The following is a 25,703-nucleotide window of genomic DNA, read 5'->3' as shown; positions in this document are numbered from 1 at the left end:
AAGCTCAGTGCTGGCCTCACCCGCCCCATCACCAGCTGGGGCCCCCCGAGGTGCCCGGGGGCGGGGCCTCGCCATCCGCCACTGCCTGGCCTTCCGGGGCCGGGGTCTGTGTTGCTGCTCTGCCCTCGTCCTCACGTCGTGTCCCCCTTCCTGCGCCCTGCGGCCAGGAGACCACGCACAGGACAGCTGCTGGGTGGTCACTGCACACCAGCCTCACGCTTGCACTCGCGGCCCGAGAGTGAGGGCGGGTGTGGCTGTGAGTCGCCCACACGCTGACACCCGAATTCTCACACTCACATGCAGACCCTCTGATACACCGTCCTTAGCACTCACACTCGTACTACACTCAGTCACACTGACACCTTCACACTCCTCCCCACACTGACAGCCACACCGACTCACTAGTACTCACACTCAGACTCACCCTTACACTCGAGCTCACACTCAGATCCACACTCACACCCACACACTCACATATACTCACTTTGACTCAGACTCACATGCTCACTAATACTCTCGTGCACTGACACTCATACTCTCACTAGTACTTAGACTCTTACACACTCACACACCCTCACACTACCACACTCACACTCATTGTTAATACTTAGATTTTTATGGGGCTGGAGCGATAGCACAGCGGGTAGGGTGTTTGCCTTGCACTCGGCCGACCCGGATTCGATCCCCAGCATCCCATATGGTCCCCTGAGCACTGCCAGGAGTAATTCCTGAGTGCAGAGCCAGGAGTAACCCTTGTGCATCGCCAGGTGTGACCCAAAAAGCAAAAAAAAAAAAAACAACTTAGATTTTAGCATACTCTCATGCACTCTCACACTCACTAGTACTTAGACTCTTACATACTCACACTCACACTCACTAATACTTAGACTCTTACATACTCACACACTCACTCTCACACTCACTAGTACTTAGACTCTTACATACTCACACACTCACTCTCACACTCACCAGTACTTAGACTCTTACATGCTCACACACTCCACTCACTCTCACACTCACTAGTACTTAGACTCTTACATACTCACACACTCACACTCATGCTCTCACAGTCACTAATACTTAGACTCTTAAATACTCACACTCTCACACTCACTAGTACTTAGACTCTTACATACTCACACTCACACTCACTCTCACACTCACTAGTACTTAGACTCTTACATACTCACACTCACACTCACTCACACACTCACTAGTACTTAGACTCTTACATGCTCACACACTCACACTCACTAGTACTTAGACTCTTACATGCTCACACACTCACACTCACGCTCTCACACTCACTAGTACTTAGACTCTTACATACTCTCACACTCACACTCACGCTCTCACACTTACAGCCATGCTCATACACTCACACCTGCACAGGCCAGTACCCTGTGTCCCCTGGGAGCAGGCGGGGCTGCAGTGCCTGGCCTGGGTCCTGGCACAGATGGTGTTTCTGCCTGACCTGGGGGCCCCGGGGGAGCTGGCAGGGGTGCGTCAGCCGGGTGCTCTCGTGACCAGGCACCGGTGCCTGTGAGTTGTCGTCCTGGTGTGGGGACCTGGCACAGGTGGGCATCTGACGCTGTGGTCACGGTCTGCCAGGTGCCGTGTTTGTCACTGCTAGGGACCGTGCGTGGCGGTGACAGGTGCCACCGGAGGGAGTGGTGTGGCTCCCTGTTGGGAACGCTGCTCCAGAGGCCAGCCTGGCGGGCCGCTCCCAGCGGCCTACCAGGGTCCCTGGGGTCTGGCTTCGGGGCCTTCAGGGGGGCAGGCACGGGCGGGGTGGTGTCGTGTGGCGTGTCAGGCGGCAGAGCCCTGGCCTGTGCTCCCTGGAGAGCGGCCCGCAGCGCCCTGTTTGCTGTGTGGGTGCGGCCTGCTGGGGCACAGCTGCCGTGTTCTCACCACAGCTCTGCCGACACAGCCCGTTGCTACCCCGCGGGCCCCGACTGGAACCATGGAAGTTCCTGGCTGTTCCCACACAGCCTGCTGTCACCTTTCAGGCCCCATCTGTCACCGCAGCTACAACCGTGGCTGTAACCGCGACTGTGACCACAACTATGACTGAGGCTGTGATCTGAGCTGTAACTGCAGCCGCACCTGTGGCTATAACCGTAGTTATGACCTCAGCTGTGACCACAGCTGTATCCGGGGCTGTAACCACAGCTGTACCTGAGGCTGTAACCACGGCTGTACCTGAGGCTGTAACCACAGCTGTACCTGAGGCTGTAACCACGGCTGTACCTGAGGCTGTAACCATGGCTGTACCTGAGGCTGTAACCACATCTCTACCTGTGACTGTAACCAAGGCTGTACCCGCAGCTGTAACTGTGGCTGTAACCTCAGCTGTACCCGCGGCTGTACCTGTGGCTGTAACCATAGTTATGACCTCAGCTGTGACCACAGTTGTATCCAGGGCTGTAACCACAGCTGTACCTGAGGCTGTAACCACGGCTGTACCTGAGGCTGTAACCACGACTGTACCTGTGACTGTAACCAAGGCTGTACCCGAGGCGGTAACTGTGGCTGTAACCTCAGCTGTACCCACGGCTGTAACTGTGGCTGTAACCTCAGCTGTACCCGCGGCTGTACCTGTGGCTGTAACCATAGTTATGACCTCAGCTGTGACCACAGCTGTATCCAGGGCTGTAACCACGGCTGTACCTGAGGCTGTAACCACGACTGTACCTGTGACTGTAACCAAGGCTGTACCCGCGGCGGTAACTGTGGCTGTAACCTCAGCTGTACCCACGGCTGTAACTGTGGCTGTAACCTCAGCTGTACCCGCGGCTGTACCTGTGGCTGTAACCATAGTTATGACCTCAGCTGTGACCACAGCTGTATCCAGGGCTGTAACCACGGCTGTACTTGAGGCTGTAACCATGACTGTACCTGTGACTGTAACCAAGGCTGTACCCGCGGCGGTAACTGTGGCTGTAACCTCAGCTGTACCCACGGCTGTAACTGTGGCTGTAACCTCGGCTGTACCCGCGGCTGTAACTGTGGCTGTAACCTCAGCTGAACCTGCGGCTGTAACTGTGGCTGTAACCTCAGCTGAACCCGCGGCTGTAACTGTGGCTGTAACCTCGGCTGTAACCTCAGCTGTACCCGCGGCTGTAACCTCGGCTGTACCGCAGCTGTGACTGGCTGTCCTCACATTTCCAGTGCTCTGTCAGGCGGGATGCACGTCGTGCTGCCTTTGCTCCAGGAGCTCGTGTTGGGAGCTTGGAGTCTGGGCTCAGGCTCTTTTCGTTGTGTCCATCTGCCCCTGCTGGACCCTGGGGCACAACACCCACCCTCTCCGCGGTGGGACCCCAGCTTTGTGGGTTGCAGGACCCTGGAGGTGTGCACTTTGTCTGCCGCCGTGGGGGTTCTGAGCCTGCGGCACCCGTGGGGGGTGGACGTCTGCCCAGCAGCCGGCGCTGACTCAGCGGGGCCAGGCCCGGCTGCTGCTGCAGACGGGGAAGCAGAAGTGAGAGCCCGGCGGCAGCCCGATGCCGAGGCCCTGGGAGAGTGTGGCAGAAGTAGGTCTGGGGTGGCGAGTCCTTCAGTGTCCTTCACACCAGGGGCAGGAAGCAGTCAGGGTGCTCTCGTGGCTTCGCCGTGGAGCACTGTCGAGGGGAATAACCGTTCCTGTGCCAAAAACAGCACTGAGAGACCCAGATGCGCTGCACTAATTTACGCCTTTATTTGAGAAGTGTCCAGTATCAGCAGCCCGCAGCCCAGGGGCTGAGACCAGGCCGGGGCTGAGAGGCCAGACTTGGGCCAGACTCGGGCCGAGAGACCAGGCGGGGGCCGAGAGAGCCCGGAGTGGTGCAGGGGATAGTATTCCCCAGGAGTATCGGACATTTTGGCCAATCTGGAGTTCGGAGAACCTTCTGGAATGTTGACCACCTGCCTTCCGACCTAGGGTTGAGATGGGCAGTGAAGCCCCCCACCCTGCATGTCGGGCCCCCCAGGCATGGCCAGTGTCTCTTCGCAGGCCATCCTGAGCTCCACGGGCAGGAGCTGTTGCTGGGCTAGACCGAGGGGGCTGGGGGGTAGGTGGGCCCCATGGCTGTCCATGCTGAGGGCTGCTGCAGCCGTCGGTCCGTGCGAGGGTGCTGGGCCCCGAGAGGAGGGATGCGCCCAGGACCCACTGGGCTAAGATCTCAGGAGACATCTGCCCTGAGCACCAGCTCTCTCCAGCCCTCACCCCTCGCCCCTCACCCCTGCACTCACACCCGCACCCTCACCCTCAGCCCTCACCCCTGCACCCTCAGCCCTCATCCTCACCCCTGCACCCTCAGCCCTCATCCTCACCCCTGCACCCTCAGCCCTCACCCCTGCACCCTCAGCCCTCATCCTCATCCCTGCACCCTCACCCTGCACTCTCACACCCGCACCCTCACCCCTCACCCTCAACTCTCACCCCTGCACCCTCAGCCCTCATCCTCATCCCTGCACCCTCACCCGTCACCCTCACACCCGCACCCTCAGCCCTCAGCATTCGCCCTCACCCCTGCACCCTCAGCCCTCACCCTCACACCCGCACCCTCAGCCCTCACCCTCACACTCGCACCCTCAGCCCTCACCCTCACACCCGCACCCTCAGCCCTCAGCCTCTGTCCTCGCCCTCACCCCTACACCTTCAGCCCTCACCCCTATACCCTCAGCCCTCACCCTCACCCCTGTACGCTCAGCCCTCACCCTCACCCCTGCACCCTCAGCCCTCACCCTCACCCCTGCACCCTCACACTCACATCTTCACCCTCACACCCGCACCCTCAGCCCTCACCCTCAGCCCTCACCCTCACCCCTGCACCCTCACCCTCACCCCTGCACCCTCAGCCCTCACCCTCACCCCTGCACCCTCACACTCACATCTTCACCCTCACACCCGCACCCTCAGCCCTCGCCCTCAGCCCTCACCCTCACCCCTGCACCCTCACCCTCACCCCTGCACCCTCAGCCCTCACCCTCACCCCTGCACCCTCAGCCCTCACCCTCACCCCTGCACCCTCACACCCGCACCCTCAGCCCTCACCCTCACCCCTGCACCCTCAGCCCTCACCCCCTATTCTACTCTACAACCCAAAGGGCAGGGGTTTTCACTGAGGCCACCCCAGAGGCAGATGGAGTCTCAGGGTCCCTGGGGTGCTGAGATCCGTGCTCTATGCCTGGGGCCAGGCTTGGGGTGTGGTCTCCCCGCCGCCCCACATCTGGGCTGTGTATGGTGTCCTGGCTGGGCCCCTCCCCACCCGCCACAGCCTGCACAGCGGCTCCTACTGCGTCCCACCCCCCAGGGTGTGGTCAGAGGGTGCTGCCCCCTGAGCACCGAGCACCGGTGATGGAGCCTTGGGCCCTCCCGGGCGTTGCTTATGGGGCTTCCGTCTTGCCCCTGGATGCTGCCATCTGCAGCCTGCCCTGTCCGTGGGGCGCCTCCCGCTGACAAGGCTCCAGCCGTGTTTGCTCTCGATGGCAGGCGTGGTCCGATGCGACTGAGACTCGGCTGTTGACACTGCAGGGCTGCTTCCGGGCTGGGGGAGTCCCGGCTCTGGCCTTTGCCCAGGGACCCCAGGGACAGGCAGGTGGGCTGAGTGGGGCCTGGAGAGACAGCGGCCGTCCACGGCAAAGACATAGCCAGTGGGCAGGCGCAGAGCAGGCCCAGGGCGACAACAACGGGGGACCCCTACCTGCGCCCCAGGAAGGCCCCAGCTGGCACCTCACCTGCCCTGGGCGTCTCCCCCACCCCCCACCTGCCCTGGGCATCTCCCCCCACCCCTGCCCTGGGCATCTCCCCCTACCTCCCTGCCCTGGGCATCTCCCCCACCCCCCTGCCCTGAGCATCTCCCCCACCCCCCACCTGCCCTGGGCATCTCCCCCACCCCCCACCTGCCCTGGGCGTCTCCCTGACTCTGGGGCATCTCCTCCACAGGGAGCTTTGTGAGTGCGCCCATGTCCATGAGTGCTGTATGTGCTCCATCATGCGTGTTCTGTCGTGGCACATGTCCAGGGGCTGTGGTGAAGTACTGTGGGCAGAGTGGCCCTCGCCCCTCCCTCACCCCAGGAGGGTCTCCAGCTGCCCGGGAGGGGTGTGGGCGTCCGTCTCCCGTTGCCTTCTGCCCCCACATTTCCCTGGTCCGCTCTCCGGAACGCAGCCCTCGGCGAGGGCAGCGGGGCAGTGTCCAGGTGGCTGGACTGCACCGTCCTCCCCTCTGGGCGTCCAGCTCTGGGGCTGTCACTGCTGTGCCATGGCCACTATGTGGGTCACTTCCCGTGGCCGCTGCGCACTCAGGCCCCTTCTGCCGGCCGGTGTCCCCCGCCCCTCCGTCCCCGGGAGTCCCTGGGGAGCTCGTTAGCCCAACAGTTAGCCCAACAGCCCCCGGGAGCTCCCGCTGAATCTGCCTGTCCCCGCCCCCTGTGCTGGGTTTGTTTTCGCTCCCGGGAGCCCGCCCTGCCCTGTCTGCCCGCCCGCCCGCCCTCCCGCCAGGCCAGCTCTTCCAGGGCTCCGTGCCACGGGGGCGCCCGCCGCAGCTGCTGGGGGAGGCCCTGTCTGGGCAGGTGGGACCTGAGCTGGTCGGGTCGCCCCAGCTCCTCCAGGGGAGGGAGGCGGCGCCCGCGGGGCTCCGGCAGGGGGAGTCTGGACGGGCGGCGGCGCTGCGGAGCTGGCTCTGCCCAGCGCGGCACCGCCGGGGTTAAGAGACGGCGGCCGGCGTGTCGTCACCAGGGGCCTTGGCAGTGCCCGAACCCAGGTCGGGCGCCCTGCAGAGCCGGTCGGGCTGAGGAGGATGGGGCTGCGCCACCCCGCGCCCCTGCCGTGTCACCGTCCCCGTCCCCGTCCCTGGCCGCGGCCCTGAGAGGTCCTGAGAGGCGGCCGCTGCCTTCCGCCACCGCGGCAGGACCCTCCCCTGGTCGGGGCAGCACAGGTGCGGAGCTGGGGGTGGGGAGCCGGCCCTGGGTGGGCGTGGCACCCCTGCTTGGGGCTGCCCCCCAGTGCCTCCCAGGCCGTGGGGGGTCCCCGCCCGGTGCCCCCGCTGCCGTGAGAGCGGCCCCTGTGGGCGCTTCCGCAGGAGTCAGGCTCGGGCCTTGCGGGTCATCCTGCTGGCGGGGCTCCAGGGCGATGCGGAGCCTGTCTGGTCCCTGGGCACCCGGGAGGCGCCAGGCCCAGACGCGGGGACCGAAGCCCGTTCTGCCCCTTAACGCCAGACATGACTGTGTGGGACAGGTGTGGGGCGCTGTGGGGGCACAGATGGGGCAGGTGTGCAGGGGACAGTGTGTGTGGGACAAGGTGTGGGGGGACTGGGGACAGTGTGTACAGGACAGGTGTATACAGGAACGTGTGTGGGGGCAGCGTACAGAGCATGAGACAGGCGTGGGGGACAGGTGTGCATGGGACAGGTGTGTGCAGGCCTGTGGGGGATAGGTGCGCGGGACAGGTTTCGGGGAACAGATTGTGTCGGATGGTATGGAGGACATTTGTGAGGCAGGTGTGCAGGGTGTGTGGGACAGGTATGCAGGTTTGGGGGGAAGGCACGCAGGTGTGTGGGGGGCATGACTGTGCAGGTGTGTGGGGCAGGTGTGCAGGTGTGTGGGGACAGGTGTGCAGGTATGTGGATCAGGTGTGCAGGTGTGTGGGTCAGGTGTGCAGATGTGTGTGGATCCGGTGTGCAGGTGTGTGGATCAGGTGTGCAGGTATGTGGATCAGGTGTGCAGGTGTATGTGGATCAGGTGTGCAGGTGTGTGGATCAGGTGTGCAGATGTGTGTGGATCAGGTGTGCAGGTGTGTGGATCAGGTGTGCAGGTGTGTGGGTCAGGTGTGCAGGTGTGTGGGTCAGGTGTGCAGGTGTGTGTGGATCCGGTGTGCAGGTGTGTGTGGATCAGGTGTGCAGATGTGTGTGGATCAGGTGTGCAGGTGTGTGGGGCAGGTGTGCAGGTGTGTGTGGATCCGGTGTGCAGGTGTGTGGGGCAGGTGTGCAGGTGTGTGGGGCAGGTGTGCAGGTGTGTCGGGTAGGTGTGCAGGTGTGTGGATCAGGTGTGCAGGTGTGTGGGGCAGGTGTGCAGGTGTGTGTGGATCAGGTGTGCAGGTGTGTGGATCAGGTGTGCAGGTGTGTGGGGCAGGTGTGCAGGTGTGTGGGGCAGGTGTGCAGGTGTGTGAGCAGGTGTGCAGGTGTGTGGGGCAGGTGTGCAGGTGTGTGGGGCAGGTGTGCAGGTGTGTGAGCAGGTGTGCAGGTGTGTGAGCAGGTGTGCAGGTGTGTGGATCAGGTGTGCAGGTGTGTGGGGCAGGTGTGCAGGTGTGTGGGGCAGGTGTGCAGGTGTGTGAGCAGGTGTGCAGGTGTGTGGGGCAGGTGTGCAGGTGTGTGGGGCAGGTGTGCAGGTGTGTGAGCAGGTGTGCAGGTGTGTGAGCAGGTGTGCAGGTGTGTGAGCAGGTGTGCAGGTGTGTGGATCAGGTGTGCAGGTGTGCAGGTGTGTGGGGGGCAGGTGTGCAGGTGTGTGAGCAGGTGTGCAGGTGTGTGGGGCAGGTGTGCAGGTGTGTGAGCAGGTGTGCAGGTGTGTGGGGCAGGTGTGCAGGTGTGTGGGGCAGGTGTGCAGGTGTGTGAGCAGGTGTGCAGGTGTGTGGGGCAGGTGTGCAGGTGTGTGGGGCAGGTGTGCAGGTGTGTGGGGCAGGTTGCGTGGACAGGTGTTTGTTTGCTCTGAGCTGTGGCTTCCTGGTGCAATAGTTCTCAGCTGCCGCTGGGAGAGACGCCGTGTGTCACTCCACAGCGTTGGGCCCGGGGCTGTTACGTGTGTCCCTTGGCCAGTGGGGCCCCTGGGACCTCCCACTTGGCGTGTTCGGGGTCAGTGTGCGCAGTTCCCTCCAGGGAGGGAGTGGAGGGATGTGGGGGTGTTGGCCAGTGAGGCTCTTCACGGGGCTGGGCACAGGCCTGTCCGCTCTCCGTCCTGCGGCCGGGGGTCGCAACCTCACACCATGATGGCTTCGAGCAGGGTCTCATTCAGGGTCACATGCCACTGGCCCCTTGCTTTGACATCAGTGAGGTTCTGACACACCCTCAGCCCCTTTCAGTCCTCCCTCCCTCCCCCCTCCTCCTCCTGGGTCCGTCCTCCATCCCTCCTCCATCCTCCCCCTCCTCCTCCCTCCCTCCTCCTTCTATCCTTCCCCATCCTCCTCCATCCTTCTCCATCCTCCTTCATTCTCCATCCCTCCTCCTCCATCCCTCCTCCTCTCTATTCTTCCCCATCCTTCTCCTCCATCTTCCCCCAACCCTCTTCCTCCTCCACCCTCCCATCCTCCTACACCCCTCCTTCCTCTGTCCCTCTCCCTCCAACCCTTCTCCCCTTCTATCTGTTGTCCCCCTCCCTTTGTCTTCATCCCTCCCGCCCTTCCTTCTCTTCCCTCTTCCTTCCCTCCTTATTACCCTCCTCTGTCCCTCCTGTGAGGTCTCCATTTCTGCCTCACACGCATACGGACACATGCACGCACACACATGTACGCACACACAGCCTGTCTCTCCCGTCCAAGACCCTGGACGGGTGGGCAGTTCAGAGCCCTGGGGTGGGTTTGGGTCCTGAGAAGCAGGATCTGCGCCCTTCCCCTACAGTCCCGGTGTCTACTCCTACCGTGTCACGGATGCCGGAGGTGATGCTGGTGGCCTATACCGCTTCTTTGTTTGGCTCTTGTCTGGCCCCTTGGTACTGGCCACGTGTGTGTGCCTGCCGTTCGGGGAGCTCTGGGTGGGGGGCGGCGGGGGCAGCAGCCGAGCTGTCTCCCGGTTCTCCAGGGATAGGCACTCGTGAGTGGTGGCACGATTCCTCCTGAACGGGGAGAGGAAGAGTCTTGCTTCAAACACTGTGGGGTCACAAGTTAGCGTGCCGCATGCAGTGCACGTGTGTCTGCTGTGGGCCATGTGGCGTGTGTATAAGATGTGGAAGCCACACTCGCCACTGCAGATCAACACATGGTGGCACCTCAGAGCACACAACAGTGGATCTGGGTGTGCAGGGATAGGAGGAGTGTCCGTATATGGGGGTCTGGCTGTGTGGGGATCTGAGTGGGTACCTGGTGTGGGGATCTGGGAGTGGGGACCTGGGAGTGGGGATCTGGGAGTGGGGACCTGGGAGTGGGGATCTGGGTGTGGGGATCTGGGAGTGGGGATCTGGGAGTGGGGACCTGGGTGTGGGGATCTGGGAGTGGGGACCTGGGAGTGGGGATCTGAGTGTGGGGATCAGGGAGTGGGGATCTGGGTGTGGGGATCTGGGAGTGGGGATCTGGGTGTGGGGATCTGAGTGTGTAGGATCTGGGTGTGGGGATCTGGGTGTGTGGACGTGGGTATGGGGATCTGGGTGTGGGGACCTGGGTGTGGGGATCTGGGCGTGGGGATCTGGGTGCGGGGATCTGGGTGTGGGATCTGAGTGTGGGGGTCTGGGAGTGGGGGTCTGGGAGTGGGGATCTGGGAGTGGGGATCTGGGAGTTGGGATCTGGGAGTGGGGATCTGGGTGTGTGGGATCTGGGTGTGGGGATCTGGGGTGGGGAATCTGAGTGCAGGGATCTGGGTGTGGGATCTGAGTGTGTAGGATCTGGGTGGGGATCTGGGTGTGGGCATCTGGGTGTGTGGGATCTGAGTTTGGGGGTCTGGGAGTGGGGATCTGGGTGTGTGGGATCTGGGAGTGGGGATCTGAGTGTGGGGATCTGGGAGTGGGGATCTGAGTGTGGGGGTCTGGGAGTGGGGATCTGGGTGTGGGGATCTGGGTGTGGGGATCTGAGTGTGTAGGATCTGGGTGTGGGGACCTGGGTATGGGGATCTGGGTGTGGGGGCCTGGGCGTGGGGATCTGAGTGTGGGGGTCTGGGAGTGGGGATCTGGGTGTGGGGATCTGGGTGTGGGATCTGAGTGTGTAGGATCTGGGTGTGTGGACCTGGGTATGGGGATCTGGGTGTGGGGGCCTGGGCGTGGGGATCTGAGTGCGGGGATCTGGGTGTGGGATCTGAGTGTGTAGGATCTGGGTGGGGATCTGGGTGTGTGGACCTGGGTATGGGGATCTGGGTATGGGGACCTGGGAGTGGGGATCTAAGTGTGGGGATCTGGGGGTGGGGATCTGGGTGTGGAGATCTGAGTGTGGGGATCTGGGAGTGGGGATCTGGGTGTGGGGATCTGGGTGTGGGGATCTGAGTGTGGGGATCTGGGAGTGGGGATCTGGGTGTAGGGACCTGGGTGTGGGGAACTGGGGTGGGGAATCTGAGTGCGGGGATCTGGGTGTGGGATCTGAGTGTGTAGGATCTGCGTGGGGATCTGAGTGTGGGGATCTGGGTGTGGGAATCTGGGTGTGTGGGATCTGGGTGTGGGAATCTGAGTGTATAGGATCTGGGTGGGGATCTGGGTGTGGGGACCTGGGTGCGTGGGATCTGGGTGTGGGAATCTGAGTGTATAGGATCTGTGTGGGGATCTGGGTGTGTGGGATCTGGGTGTGGGGATCTGGGTGTGGGATCTGAGTGTGGGGGTCTGGGAGTGGGAATCTGGGAGTGGGGATCTGGGTGTGGGGATCTGGGCGTGGGGAATCTGAGTGCAGAGATCTGGTTGTGGGATCTGAGTGTAGGATCTGGGTGGGGATCTGGGTGTGGGGATCTGGGTGTGGGAATCTGGGTGTGTGGGATCTGGGTGTGGGAATCTGAGTGTATAGGATCTGTGTGGGGATCTGGGTGTGGGGACCTGGGTGTGTGGGATCTGGGTGTGGGAATCTGAGTGTATAGGATCTGTGTGGGGATCTGGGTGTGTGGGATCTGGGTGTGGGAATCTGAGTGTATAGGATCTGTGTGGGGATCTGGGTGTGGGGACCTGGGTGTGTGGGATCTGGGTGTGGGAATCTGAGTGTATAGGATCTGTGTGGGGATCTGGGTGTGTGGGATCTGGGTGTGGGGATCTGAGTGCGGAGATCTGGGTGTGGGATCTGAGTGTGTAGGATCTGGGTGGGGATCTGGGTGTGGGAATCTGGGTGTGTGGGATCTGGGTGTATAGGATCTGTGTGGGGATCTGGGTGGGGATCTGGGTGTGGGGACCGGGGTGTGGGGATCTGGGTGTGTGGGATCGGGCCTCTCCCTGGGACTGGGCCTTTGGTGCCTCTCTCTGGGCTCCTGCAGCTCTGCCTCCGGGCCGCCCGAGGCCCTTGCCTGAGGCAGAGACCCTCCCTCCTCCCTCCAGAGCGCAGGTCCCCAGTCCTGAGCAGACTCTGCAGGACCCCGGCGCCCTGTGGGTGCCGGCAGCTGCCGGCCTGGCTGGGCACGGCTCCACAGCAGCTGCTGGTCACTGACAGACCAGCATTGAGCCGCGCCTCTCCCTGGGCAGAGTCGGGCTCAGTGGCTCTGTGCTCTTGGTCCGGGGGCCATCGGCTCCCGCTCCGCATGGCCTGTCAGCGCCACTGAGGCTGCCTGAGCCCTGGTGGCCCCGCTCCCCAGAGTCTGCATTCTCAACCCCCAGGTAACCTCTGCGCCCGGCAGTCTGGACCCCCGGGGTAACCTGGACCCTCCTTGAGTGACCTGGACCCCTGGGATAACCTGGCCCCGCTGGTAACCTAGATCCCCTGGGCACCCTGGACCTGGGGAAACCTTCCCTGTTCCTCCCTGGTACCCTGGACCCTGAGTAACCTCCCCCCACCCCCTGGTACTCTGGACCCTGAGTAACCTCCCCCATTCCCCCTGGTACCCTGGGTCCTGAGTAACCTCCCCCCACCCCCCTGGTACTCTGGGTCCTGAGTAACCTCCCCCGTCCCCCCTGGTACTCTGGGTCCTCAGTAACCTCCCCCCACCCCCCAGGTACCCTGGACCCTGAGTAACCTCCCCCCACACCCTGGTACCCTGGGCCCTGAGTAACCTCCCCCCACCCCCCTGGTACCCTGGGCCCTGAGTAACCTCCCCCCACCCCCCTGGTACTATGAGCCCTGAGTAACCTCCCCTACCCCCCTGGTACCCTGGGTCCTGAGTAACCTCCCCCACCCCCCTGGTACTATGAGCCCTGAGTAACCTCCCCCCACCCCCTGGTACCCTGGGTCCTGAGTAACCTCCCCCAGCCCCCAGGTACCCTGGACCCTGAGTAACCTCCCCCCACCCCCCTGGTACCCTGGGCCCAGAGTAACCTCCCCCCACCCCCCTGGTACCCTGGTCCCTGAGTAACCTTCCCCTACCGCCCTGGTACCCTGGGCCCTGAGTAACCTCCCCCTCCCCCCATCCCCCTGGTACCCTGGACCCTGAGTAACCTTCCCCTACCGCCCTGGTACCCTGGGCCCTGAGTAACCTCCCCCTCCCCCCACCCACCTGGTACCCTGGACCCTGAGTAACCTTCCCCTACCGCCCTGGTACCCTGGGCCCTGAGTAACCTCCCCCTCCCCCCACCCCCCTGGTACCCTGGACCCTGAGTAACCTCCCCCCACCCCCCTGGTACCCTGGGCCCTGAGTAACCTCCCCCACCCCCCACCCCCCTGGTACCCTGGACCCTGAGTAACCTCCCCTGTCCCCCCTGGTACTCTGGACCCTGAGTAACCTCCCCCACCCCCCTGGTACTCTGGGTCCTGAGTAACCTTCCCCCACCCCCCTGGTACTCTGGGTCCTGAGTAACCTCCCCCACCCCCTGGTACTCTGGGTCCTGAGTAACCTCCCCCCACCCCCCTGGTACTCTGGGTCCTGAGTAACCTCCCCCCACCCCCTGGTACCCTGGACCCCAGGTAACCTCCTCCACCCCCCTGGTACTCTGGGTCCTGAGTAACCTCCCCCGTCCCCCCTGGTACTCTGGGTCCTCAGTAACCTCCCCCCACCCCCCAGGTACCCTGGACCCTGAGTAACCTCCCCCCACCCCCCTGGTACCCTGGACCCTGAGTAACCTCCCCCCACCCCCCAGGTACCCTGGACCCTGAGTAACCTCCCCCCACCCCCCAGGTACCCTGGACCCTGAGTAACCTCCCCCCACCCCCCCTGGTACCCTGAGCCCTGAGTAACCTCCCCCCACCCCCCTGGTACCCTGGGCCCTGAGTAACCTCCCCCCACCCCCCTGGTACCCTGGACCCTGAGTAACCTCCCCCCACCCCCTGGTACCCTGGGTCCTGAGTAACCTCCCCCCACCCCCCAGGTACCCTGGACCCTGAGTAACCTCCCCCATTCCCCCTGGTACCCTGGGTCCTGAGTAACCTCCCCCCACCCCCCTGGTACTCTGGGTCCTGAGTAACCTCCCCCGTCCCCCCTGGTACTCTGGGTCCTGAGTAACCTCCCCCCACCCCCTGGTACCCTGGGTCCTGAGTAACCTCCCCCCACCCCCTGGTACCCTGGGTCCTGAGTAACCTCCCCCCACCCCCCAGGTACCCTGGACCCTGAGTAACCTCCCCCCACCCCCTGGTACCCTGGGTCCTGAGTAACCTCCCCCCACCCCCCTGGTACTCTGGGTCCTGAGTAACCTCCCCCGTCCCCCCTGGTACTCTGGGTCCTGAGTAACCTCCCCCCACCCCCTGGTACCCTGGGCCCTGAGTAACCTCCCCCCACCCCCTGGTACCCTGGGTCCTGAGTAACCTCCCCCAGCCCCCTGGTACCCTGGACCCTGAGTAACCTCCCCCGTTCCCCCTGGTACCTTGGGTCCTGAGTAACCTCCCCCACCCCCCTGCTACTCTGAGCCCTGAGTAACCTCCCCCACCCCCCTGGTACCCTGGGCCCTGAGTAACCTCCCCCCACCCCCCCTGGTACCCTGAGCCCTGAGTAACCTCCCCCCACCCCCCTGGTACCCTGGGCCCTGAGTAACCTCCCCCCACCCCCCTGGTACCCTGGGCCCTGAGTAACCTTCCCCTACCCCCCTGGTACCCTGGACCCTGAGTAACCTCCCCCTACCCCGCCGGGTGTCCATCTCGGAGGGTTCCGGGCAGGTCTCTGCTGCGGTTGGGTTTCTCGGGTTCCTGCCCAGACCTTTACTTGCACCCTGGGGGTTCCTGCTCCCTCAGCCGCTGACAGGTCTGGGGTGGGGCCCTCTGGTGGGTCAGCTGTGACCCCCCCCCCGTCACACCACAGGTGCCCCAGTGGACAGGTGTAAGGGGGCTATGACCCGGACCGGGGTTGGGGGCCATGATTGGTTGGCCGTGTGGGGAGTTGTGACGGGGTTGGGGTATGTGTGGAGGCTGTGGCCGGGGGCGTGGGTGCTTCCCCCTGAGATCCTGTTTGCTCTCTGCCTGCTCTCGGTGGACGCTGAGGACACACCCCGCAGGGTACCATCCCGATGGTCCTTCTGGTGGTGCCCTCCAGGGTGTGCCCGCGGGGTCTGGCCCTCGGGTCACTCAGAGGCGGCTGCTGGTTAGGGGTGAGTGTGGGTCCAGTGGGCCAAAGAGCTGAGCCATCCCGGGAGTGGCCTCGGGGGTCCCCAGAGCCCCACCCCAGGGGTCATGAGTCGCCGGAACACTGGGCGGCCTTGTGGCCACCGCCCCCTCCTCATGTCCGGTGCAGTCGGGTAATTGCTTGGTCTGTGCTCACGGCCGCGGGGCCGGCCTGTGTGTGGGGCTTTGTGTGTGCACAGAGCCGCCTGTGAGGGGCTGCTGGGGGCAGGGACCCCGCTTCCTGCCAGCACAGGACAGTGCCCGCCCTCCCCCGCCTCCCTGGACGGTCAGTGAACCACGGCCGGCTCTGTCTCTATCCCCCAAGCAGGGCAAAGAACTTGGCCGCCTGCTGGGGGATAGAGGGGACAGGGCTGGCCTGGTGGTCCCTGTGGGCGCTGGGGGCCCCAGTGGCATTGCCGAGAGGTACTGGGAGCACGGCAGTGAGGACTCAGTGCCAGGGTCCCTGCCCGCCCCCACGGCCCCCTGGGCCTGTGGCACAAACTTCTCTTGGTTTTGGGGACACTCAGGGCAGGGCCTGTGTGGTGCCCGGGGTGGAACCCGGCCGGCCACGTGCTCATGGTCCTCCCAGCCCCGCCGCGTGCTTTCGATGGTGAGTCGTGCGCGGCGGACAGACGCCCTCGCCCAGCCCAGTGACCGCCTCCCTCCCTCCGCAGATGAAATCATGCACCAGGACATCTCGCCGCTCTGCGCGGCCGACATCCAGGACCAGCTGAGGAAGCGCTTTGCCTACCTGTCAGGTACGTCCGGCAGAGGCGGCGGTCACCTGCCTGCCTGGACACCCTCGTGCCATCACGGGCAGCTGCATGGCACAGCTACAGGAATCTGCCTGCCCGACTGCTGCCCCGTCCAGCGGCACAGTCCGGCCACCGCTGACCCCTCCAGTATCACCCCTGCTGCCCCGTCCAGCGGCACAGTCCGGCCACCGCTGACCCCTCCTGTACTGGCCTCCTGTCCTATCTGGTGGCACAGACCAGCCTGGATGCCCCCAGCTGGCGGCCACAGGCTGATAAAGCATGGAGACCCTCTCTCTTGCCCCAACCCTGGCCTTGGGACCTGCCACTCCTCGGCTTGAGGGCCAGCTTCTGACCCGCCCCTGAGACAGCCTTGCCACTTGCCAACCCCCGCGGCCACCAGTGGCCTCCCATGGACAGTGCCCTCTGCATCCTACAGCCTCCTGCCCTGACGTGGTGGGTGTGGGGGCCAGCGGGCAGTGGTGCCAGCAGTGCTCCCTCAGCACGCAGACCACCGCGGGCCAAACCTGGGGACAGATGAGGGGCTGGTCACACGCACACCAGACCCTGTGCCCCCGTGGTGCACACAGCCCCAAGCCCTCACTCACCCCCAGGCACCCCCACATCCACCGGGCCCCCGGCAGCCCCCTTGTCCCCTGCCCACACTCAGATGCCCTCCGGCCCGGGGTGCCGGGAGCAGAGAGCCCGCAGGGCCCCTGGGGTCCATGCGGCCCAGAGGCCAGGCCCCAAGGCCAGCGTGTACAGGGGGCTGGACGGCCTCCAGGCGCTGGGCTCTGTCTCCCCAGGTGGCCGAGGGCAGGACGGCAGCCCTGTGATCACGTTTCCCGACTACCCGGCCTTTGGCGAGGTCCCGGAGAAGGAGTTCCAGAACGTCCTCACCTACCTCACCAGCATCCCCAGGTGCGGCTGTGTACGCGGGCGTGCAGGCATGCGTGTGCATGAAGTCTGTGGGGCAGGTGCGTGTGTGTGCAGGTGTGGCCGCAGGCAGGCAGGCCAGTGCACATGCATGTGTGTGTACAGAGGGCAGCAGGTGTGTGTCTGTGTGTGTGCAGGAGGGCAGCGGGTGTGTGTATGTGTGCGGGTGTGTATGTGTGTGTGCAGGAGGGTAGCGGGTGTGTGTGCAGGTGTGTTTGTGTAGGTGTGCATGTGTGTGCAGGTGTGCATCTGCATGTGTGTGCAGTTGTGTGTGTGTGCAGGTGTGCATCAAGGGCAGGTGTGTGTGCAGGTTGTGTGTGTGCAGGTGTGCATCAAGGGAGGTGTGTGTGCAGGTTGTGTGTGTGCAGGTGTACGTGCCGTGCAGGTATGTGTGTGGGCAGCAGGGCGGCAGGTGTGTGGACAGGTGGGCGGGGCGCTGAACGCTGCTGCTCCTGCCCGCTGGGAGAGCCGGCTGCCTCCTGCCCTCACGGCTGTGTCCCAGCCCACGTGACTGGCCCTGGGGGCCGCTGAGCCCCCGTGTCCCCAGCACCTCCCACTGTCCTGAGACAGCAGACCCTGAAAGCCTCGGGGCCTAGCGTGGGTGGCTGCGCGCATGTGTGTGACATGCCTCAGTGCTCAGGGAGCACTGCTCACTGAGGAATGCTCGTTAGCATGTGGCCACCTCTCCCTTGGCTCCCCAGTCCTCATCTCCCAGGCGGGTGCTGCCACCAGATGGCCGGGGTCAGCATTGCTCCCGCCTGAGCCCTCCAGGGAGCAGGTGGGCGGGGTCTCGGGCCAGCGCTGTCCCCTGCCCACCAGGCTCCAGAAGGTTGTCAGTGCCCACAGCGGCGGCCAGTGAAGACCGATACTGAGACAGGAGGCACACACACACACATGCACACGCATGCCTCCACATACACCCACAGACTGTGTACATGCACACGTGTGTTCATTTATGCGTGTGCAGGTACATGTGTGTGATGCAGTCACATATGTGCTCATTCACGTGTGACCAAACCCTTTGACAGGGGCCCTGTCCGGGGAGTGATACTGACAGGAGGCACACACATACATGCACACGCATGCCTCCACATACGCCCACAGACTGTGTACATGCACACACGTGTGTTCATTTATGCGTATGCAGGTACATGTGTGTGATGCAGTCACATATGTGCTCACTCACGTGTGACCAAACCCCTTGACAGGGGCCCTGTCCGGGGAGTGAGGGTCCAGCCCTCCTGGGCCCCTGTGGAGCAGCTCCGGTTCCTTATACCCTTCCCTGTGCTCTCCCCCTCACCCCTGCCCGCAGCCATTTCCTTTGGCGCCTGCACCCTTGCACATCCTGCCACTGTGTTTGTCATTTTTGTTCTGTCCTGGGGCCCTGCACTTCTGATTCCTTGACAAATGACAGCAGCCGACCTGGATCTCCACGTGACCTCTCACCCACGTGGCCTGTCACCCATCTGACTCGCCCTCCAGGTGGCCCGTCACACCAGTGGCTTGTGTCCACGGGCCCCTCACCCACTGCTCCGGCATGAGCTGGTTGGTCCTTCCTGCCCCCTGGCTGTGCTGAGCTCGGTGAGAGCGTGCCCCGGCACTCAGCTTCAGCGCAGGGGCCGGGCTGTGGCTGGGAGCTGGACAGGAAGTGGCCCATGTGCATGTTCCGAGTCCCCAGTCCGTCCCCACTCTGCATCACCACGAGAAGTGTGTTGTTGGCATTTGTCAGCCCTGCTCAGTCATTTCCCTGGGCTTGGCTGTGGCAAAACAGTGCCCACTGTCAGGCAGTCAGTGGCCACAGGGCCTGCTGCCCAGCTCGCGGCCCTAGTGCCCACTGTCACTGTCGCGGCCCCATGCCTATTTCCCTGCTGTCAGAGGCTCCCGTGCCCTCTGCCCAGGTCTCTGTTCATGTCTGTGTCCAGGCCTGGACCTGAGTCTGGGGTCCCAGAAGGAGGGCAGATGTGAGCCAGGACCAAGTGTCCCAGCTGGCCAAAGCCCCGCCCTCGCCCTGGGTAAGCCCCGCCCTTGCCCTAAGTAAGCCCCTCTCCTTGCCCTGAGTAAGCCTCACCCCGAGTGCCCTAAGTAAGCTCCGCCCCTCGCCCTGGGCAAGCTCCGCCCTCCCCAGTTAAGCCCCGCCCCACCCTGTGAGCCCCACCCCACCCTGCCCCAGTAAGCCCCGCCCCTCGCCGGCCAAGTCCCCTCCTCCGTCTGGGAGGCTCCGCCCACCATCTGAAAGCCTCTATCCAGCACAGCTGTCCGAGCAGTCCTGTTTCTCGTTGGTCTGGTGTGGTTTTGGGGCCACACGCGGTGTTTCTTGGGCTCCCCTGGCTCCGTGCAGGTGGGGAAGGGGCTCCTGCGGGGGGTCAGCATGGGTCAGAGACCAAAGCCGAGTGCTGGTCCTTCTTAGCCCAAGCCGTAGCCTGACCCTGACCTCTCGGGCCCTCCCACCAAGCACGTGGGTGCAGTGCGCACGGGGACCCCGGAATGTGCAGTGGGACCCGAGCCTGGGTCCCCGGCCAAGGCCCTGCACCCACAGCAGGCGCTGACGGAGCCCAGGGGCAGGTGTGAGTGATGCTGCGTGGCTGCGCCTTACCGTGTCCCCGCAGCACAGCCCCGACTCCCCTCCCGTGTCCGCGCAGCATGCCCCCGAGCCCCCGTGTACCCCGCAGCATGACCCTGCCCCCTGTGTCCCCCCAGCACGCCCCGACCCCCTGTGCCCCCCGGCACGGCCTGCCACCAGCTCCTCCCACGGAGGCTCCTGCAGACGCCTGCAGCCTTGCCGGCTCGGCTGGCACTGGGAGCTGCACGGTGCCTGGCTCCCGCCTGCCTCCGCTGAGGGGCTGGCGCAGCTGGCTCCGACCCCCCACGCCATTGGCCTCTCCCTGCACTGAGTCAGATTCCGGCACACGGCACGGCAGCCTCTCAGTGGCACCCTGGTCCCCGACGCGGCTGCCGCCAGGGACCTCGGCTCCACTCCGCCCCGCCGGTGCTCCCGAGGCTCTGGACGGCTCGGGCCTGCTCCCGGAACTGTGGCAGTGCCACCAGGAGCGTCTGTGACGCAGGCGCACGGGGATGCCAGCAGCCTGGGGGTGGTGGGCGGAGCTGCCGCTGCCAGAGGGACCTGCATGGCCGGCCCGGGAAGGACAGAGCCGCGCCTCTCGGGAGGGTCTCGCAGGCCCAGGAGATGCTCGGGCCCTGCCGGGAGAGGGCAGCTCGGAGCAGCTGCCTGCTGAGCCCTGGGGCGGCGGCTCCCCCACGCCCACTCCCCGCCTTCTCTCCTGCTTGCAGCCTGCAAGATGCTGGCGTGGGGTTTATCCTGGTCATAGACCGCAGGCAGGACAGATGGACCTCGGTGAAGGCGTCTATCCTGCGCATCGCGGTAAGTCCCTCCCCTGGCCTGCTTTGTGCGTGCTGCCATGCCCCCGAGGCAGCGGGCGGGGGCATAGGGACCCCCACGCCTTCTGGGGTTCCCTGGGCTGCTGTGGACATTCGTATGTCCCCTTGGAGCATTGGTGTCTAAGTGCACACGGGTGAGTGTACCTGTGTGGGTGTTATCCATGCTGCATGAGTGTGCACATAGCTGGATACGTGTGCTTAAATATGCATGATTGTCATGGGCATGTGGGTTTTCCTGTGTACTTGTGTGCTGTTTGCATGAAGGGTGTGCTTGTATGTGTGCTTTGTGTATATTTACACGAGTGTGTGGTGTACGTACATGTACATGAGTGTTGTGTTTGCATGAGTGTACATGCATGTGTACATGCACACGAGTGTGTACATAAATGTGTGCATGAATGTGGTATGTATACAAATGTGTGTACACGAGTATATACATGAGTGTACATTAATGTATACACACTGCACATGTGTGTGCATGAATGTACACATGTGCATGTGTACATGAATGTACGTGACTGTACATGCATGTGTACATGAGTGTGCACATGTGTATATGAGTACGTGTACATGGATGCTTGTGCTTGAGTGTGTTCTTGAGGCTGTGTGTGCTTGTGTGCATGTGTATGTGCCTTGTGGGTTCACATGTGTGTACATGTGCATGGGGGGTGTTCGCAAGGCTAAGCTGCCGAGTCCTATTGGACATGGCCAACCCTCCCTGCACACACATCTGCCTTTGTGGCCGTGGTTGCCCAGCTCCCGTGGCCCCTCTTTGGAGTAGGTCCGCACTGTGATGTCAGCATCCAAGGCGGGAGGACAGGAGGTTTTTGTGTGGGCAGCAAAGGAGGAATCATGTCAGCTGCACCCGATTTCCTGAGCCCCAGTTCCAGAATCCAGTGCTCTCGGCCCTCACGCTCAGAGACCGCAGGGCAGGATGGTCAGGTGAAGGGCCCTCGTGCCCCCCAGGGAGAGCCCGCTACCAACTTCCCCATCTATGACGACAGTGCCGAGACAGTGACCCCGCTTGGCTGGGCCCGTGCTGTCCCTGTCCTAGCTGGGCCCACGCTGTCCCTGTCCTAGCCTGACACAAGCTCTGGACCCCCATAGCAAGGGTGCTGACAAGAGAACTGGAAAAGCCCAAAGTCAGCTGGCAGTGGACTCCCTGTAAAGTGCTCTTTATGGAGTTTGACAAGCCCCTACAGTGTTCCCTTCCCCTCTGCCTCCACTCCTGGTGAGCCTGACAGCTGTCCTCACGGTGTGCCCGAGTCTGCCCAGCCCCTCCCCACTGGGTGCCCGGCCTGCTGGCCGCTGTGGGAGAGCCCCCACCCGCGGAGCTGGCTGTGGGCTGGGCCAGCTTCCTCCCGGGGCTGCGGGGTCTTGGCGACAGCTCTGCTGTGGAGGTGTCTGCCAGCCGTGTGACGTCAGGAGCCCTGGCGCTAATTTTAGCCACCGCGTGTGGGTCCATGTGCGAGCGTTTGACGGGGAGCTCTTCTTTTTCTGGGTGCCGTCGGCTTGGCTGGGTGGCAGGGTGAGCCCTGGAGGAGGAGGCATCTCTGCGTTCAGGACCTCCTGAGTTAGATGTGCTGTCCCCTGTGCAGGGAGCACGCGGGGTCAGTTAGTACAGCCCTGGCCGGGGCCCCCAGAACAGCAGGGGCCACCGAGGGGCCCAGCTGACCTCAGCTGCACGTGTCTGAACAGGGGAGTGTGCTGCATGACAGGACAGCGTGTGCATGTATGCACATGTGCGCTGTGTGGTGGGGGGAGCATGTATGAGCAGGCGTGTCTCCATGGGGGTGAACATGCCTGTGAGTGTGTGTGTGTGTGAGCATGAGTGAGCAAGCACCAATGTGTGACTGCAAGTGAGTTGTGTTCATGTGTAAGCAGGTGCCAGAGCACATGTGTGTGTCTGAACATGAGAGCATGTGAGCATGAGAGCTAATGTGCCTAAGCATGAGAGAGCATGTGACAGCACGTGAGCACATCTGAGCACACGTGTCCGTGTGTGGGAGCCTTGCCTCCCGGTCACCCTGCTGTGTGGCCCGTGTCGGGGAGCCAGGCATCACTGCGCTGTTGCATGGTGTGGGGCCTTCCTGGCAGAGGAGGGGGTCCGTGGGAGGGGAGCCGCAGACCCGAGAGTAGAGTGGGGGCAGGAGCCGGCTCAGGCCGGCATGGCCACCTGCTGCCCGGGCTGGCCGTGAAGGGTGGAGCTTTCTGGAACACGTGTTTGCTCGTAGCGCTCAGCAGAAGTTCCGGCAGCAGCGGGCAGGGCCAGACCCACAAGCAGGGCACCCCCTCCCCGCGGCCCTCCCCTGCCCCAGAGGCCCGTAGAGAGATCCGGAAGGCAGGGCCGGCGGGGGCCGCCTCAGCTCCAAGGCTCTGCCCTGCTCTGCCGCCTTGCTGGGGCCGCCTGCCTGACAGCGCGTCTCCTGGCTCAGTGGACCTGTGCGGTCAGCCCCAGGCCCCAGGCCACTCCGTGCCCAGTCATGAGAGGCCCCAGGCTTGGTCGGCCTTGGGCAGAACTGGGGGGTTCCCGCCACACCCCGAGTCCTCGCGCCCCTGGCCTGGTGCCTGCTTCCTGAAAGTGGCCTGTCCATGGCCCGAGGCCCCTGCTGTCCACCGTCCCTGCTCGGCCCCAGCCCAGGTCTCCCGGACACGAGCTGGTTCCAGAAAGTCATGCCCTTCTGCAGTACCCAAACCCTCACCCGGGCTTGTCGCGGCCAGTGGCTGGTTCAGGGCACCGCGGGCGCTGCCCCCTGCACGCGCCATCGTCCCTAGCCCCTGAGCCCCGGCTGGAGCAGCGGGGACCCAGCAGATGACACGGTGCCACCCCGATGAGCGGGCATGCCCGCTGACCCGCCCGGCCTGTGGGACAGACAGGGCAGTCCCCAGGTACAGGCCACTCTGTCCTCACCGGCCCGGAGACAAGCCCTGCCGCTCCTCCTGGCTGGCCACGGCTCAGGGGTGTCCCGAGGGGCCTGCTGTCTGGTGCCTGCAGCACCCCTGAGCCCTGGCCGAGAGCGAGTCGGTGCCCGGGCAGCAGGGAGCTGAGGACGAGCGCCCGGGTGCTGCCTCCTGACCCCACGTCCCGCATCTCGCGCCAGCAGCTTCCACCCCTTGTGTCTGGGAGTTCATGTCCACGGGGCCCCTTCTGGCCCTGTCCCGCACCAGAGCCGCCCGGCCGCCCTCGCGTGTGGGTGCCCCGGGATGGCAGCCCGAGCAGGGTGTGCGGCCGCGGGCGCCCAGACACGCCTCCCGCCCGCAGGCCTCCTTCCCCGCAAACCTGCAGCTCGTCCTGGTCCTGCGCCCCTCCGGCTTCTTCCAGCGGGCGCTCTCCGAGCTCGCCTTCAAGTTCAATCGAGATGACTTTAAGATGAAGGTGCCGGTGAGTCTGCGCCTGCTCCCACAGCCCGCAGCCGTGCTTCCAGAACATTCTCAGAACAGGGCACTGGTGGCTCTGCCTGTGTGGGGGGTGGGGCTGCAGCTGGTGTCCTGGGGGGTCGCAGGGTCCCTGCTGGGGTCCCTCTGTCCAGGCCTCTGTGCGCCTCGGAGGGGCCTGTGTCCCTGGGCGCCCATGCCCTGGGCACTGCCACGGCAGGCGTCCATCCCCCACGCTGCCACATGCACCCGCGTCTGCTGGGTGGCCTCAGACTCGGGATGAGCCCCCCAAGGCCCCGGCCCGGCCCCACACTCTCGCAGAGTCGGGACCCGTGAGCTCGGGGGCGGCCGAGTCCTCCCTCAGTGCTCAGTCTGCAGCCCTGCCCCGGACAGTCCTGCTGTCCCCGAGAGGGTCAGGCAGGAGCCGGGCTGTGATGGGGTGGGGGGGGGAGTTGCTCAGGTGCCGCCTTGCCCAGGTCATAATGCTGAGCTCAGTGCCCGAACTCTACGGCTACATCGACAAGTCCCAGCTGACGGAGGACCTGGGAGGGACGCTGGACTACTGCCATTCCAGGTGGCTGTGCCACCGCATGGTGAGTCCCTCCGCTCCTCACTCTCTGCGCTGCCCACCGCTGGGACACGGGGTGTGGGTGCCGGGCGGGGGGGCAGCTGCCAACCTCTGCGCCCCCCTTGCAGGCCATTGAGAGCTTCGCCCTCAGGGTCAAGCAGACAGCCCAGAGGCTGCAGAGCTTCGGCACGGAGCTGGCCGAGACGGAGCTGCCCAATGACGTCCCGGCCACCAGCACCGTGCTGAGCGCCCATGCTCAGAAGAGAGACCGGGCAAAGGTGGGGCTGTGGGGCCCCGGGGTGGGCTGTGGGGTCCCCGGGTGGGCTGTGGGGCCCTGGAGGATGGGGCTGTGGGGTCCCGGGGGTGGGCTGTGGGGCCCTGAGGATGGGGCTGTGGGGCCCCGGGGGTGGGCTGTGGGGCCCCGAGGATGGGGCTGTGGGGTCCCGGGGGTGGGCTGTGGGGTCATGGGGGTGGGCTGTGGGGTCTCGGAGGATGGGGCTGTGGGGTCCCGGGGGTGGGCTGTGGGGTCCTGGGGGTGGGCTGTGGGGTCTCGGAGGATGGGGCTGTGGGGCCCCGGGGGTGGGCTGTGGGGTCCTGGGGGTGGGCTGTGGGGCCCCAGGGGTGGGCTGTGGGGTCCCGGGGGTGGGCTGTGGGGCCCTGGGGGTGGGCTGTGGGATCCTGGGGGTGGCCGGTAGGATTTCTGTGGGTGAGGGTCTAGGAGGGGAGCAGAAGGCTCGGGGTCGTCAGAACCACCCGAAGGCGGTGGAGCTGTGGGTGGGAAGCCCAAGTGGGTGCCTGGGCCCCAGAACCTCCTGGGTCTGCAGTGTCCCCTTGGGGCCTGTCCTGGTGTCCCTCGTGCCATGGCTCCTCTCACCTGCCCTGAGAACCCCCAGGCCCCTCCCCGCAGAGCCGACCCCCACTCCTCTCTCTTGCCCACCACCCCACGGCTCTGCTCTGCCATGCTGACAAGTGGGGCTCCCCAGCACCCCCTCCCAGGAGCAGGGCCTCAGTCCTGGGTGGGGGGCCCCGCAGCAGGGCTGCCCCAGGTGGACTGGGCACCCCGGTCTAGCAGGCACCGTGCTCCCTGGCAGGAGGAGATGAAGCTGGCGCTGGACGAGGGACAGAGCATCCTGGAGAGCATCCGAGAGCCACTGGCCAAGGACACCACGCACAGCCTGAACCAGGACCAGCTGGACAATGAGAGCACTGTGCAGAGGTGAGGCCGGGAGGGAGCAGAGGCGAGGCCGGGTGCAGAGTTGAGTCTGGGTGCAGAGGTGAGAGAGGGTGCAGAGGTGAGAGAGGGTGCAGAGGTGAAACTGGTTACAGGGGTGAAGCTGGGTGCAGGGGAGAGAGAGGATGC

At 64.4% G+C, this 25,703-nt stretch overlaps 1 protein-coding gene across 7 annotated transcripts in view; it reads left to right on the top strand.

The window, feature by feature from the left end:
* The window catches only part of MCF2L (MCF.2 cell line derived transforming sequence like), a 46,537-nt gene that overhangs the window by 5,756 nt on the left and 15,078 nt on the right, over positions 1-25,703 (top strand). For 3 of the 7 annotated variants that reach the window (XM_055147431.1, XM_055147425.1, XM_055147401.1), the window contains exons 2-8: positions 15,991-16,074; positions 16,875-16,989; positions 20,293-20,383; positions 23,663-23,782; positions 24,252-24,368; positions 24,472-24,621; positions 25,435-25,559. In XM_055147431.1, the coding sequence (XP_055003406.1) occupies positions 15,991-16,074; positions 16,875-16,989; positions 20,293-20,383; positions 23,663-23,782; positions 24,252-24,368; positions 24,472-24,621; positions 25,435-25,559 (802 nt within the window). Of the gene's footprint in view, positions 1-6,685; positions 6,915-15,990; positions 16,075-16,874; positions 16,990-20,292; positions 20,384-23,662; positions 23,783-24,251; positions 24,369-24,471; positions 24,622-25,434; positions 25,560-25,703 lie in introns of those variants that run through there. The other 4 variants (XM_055147406.1, XM_055147396.1, XM_055147417.1 and 1 more) reach the window with 3 other exon arrangements.

The sequence above is a fragment of the Sorex araneus genome, chromosome 1, assembly GCF_027595985.1.
Source record: "Sorex araneus isolate mSorAra2 chromosome 1, mSorAra2.pri, whole genome shotgun sequence".
NCBI lineage: Eukaryota > Metazoa > Chordata > Mammalia > Eulipotyphla > Soricidae > Sorex > Sorex araneus.
Note: the sequence above shows the minus strand (reverse complement) of the source record. Positions and strands in the feature narration are given on the sequence as shown.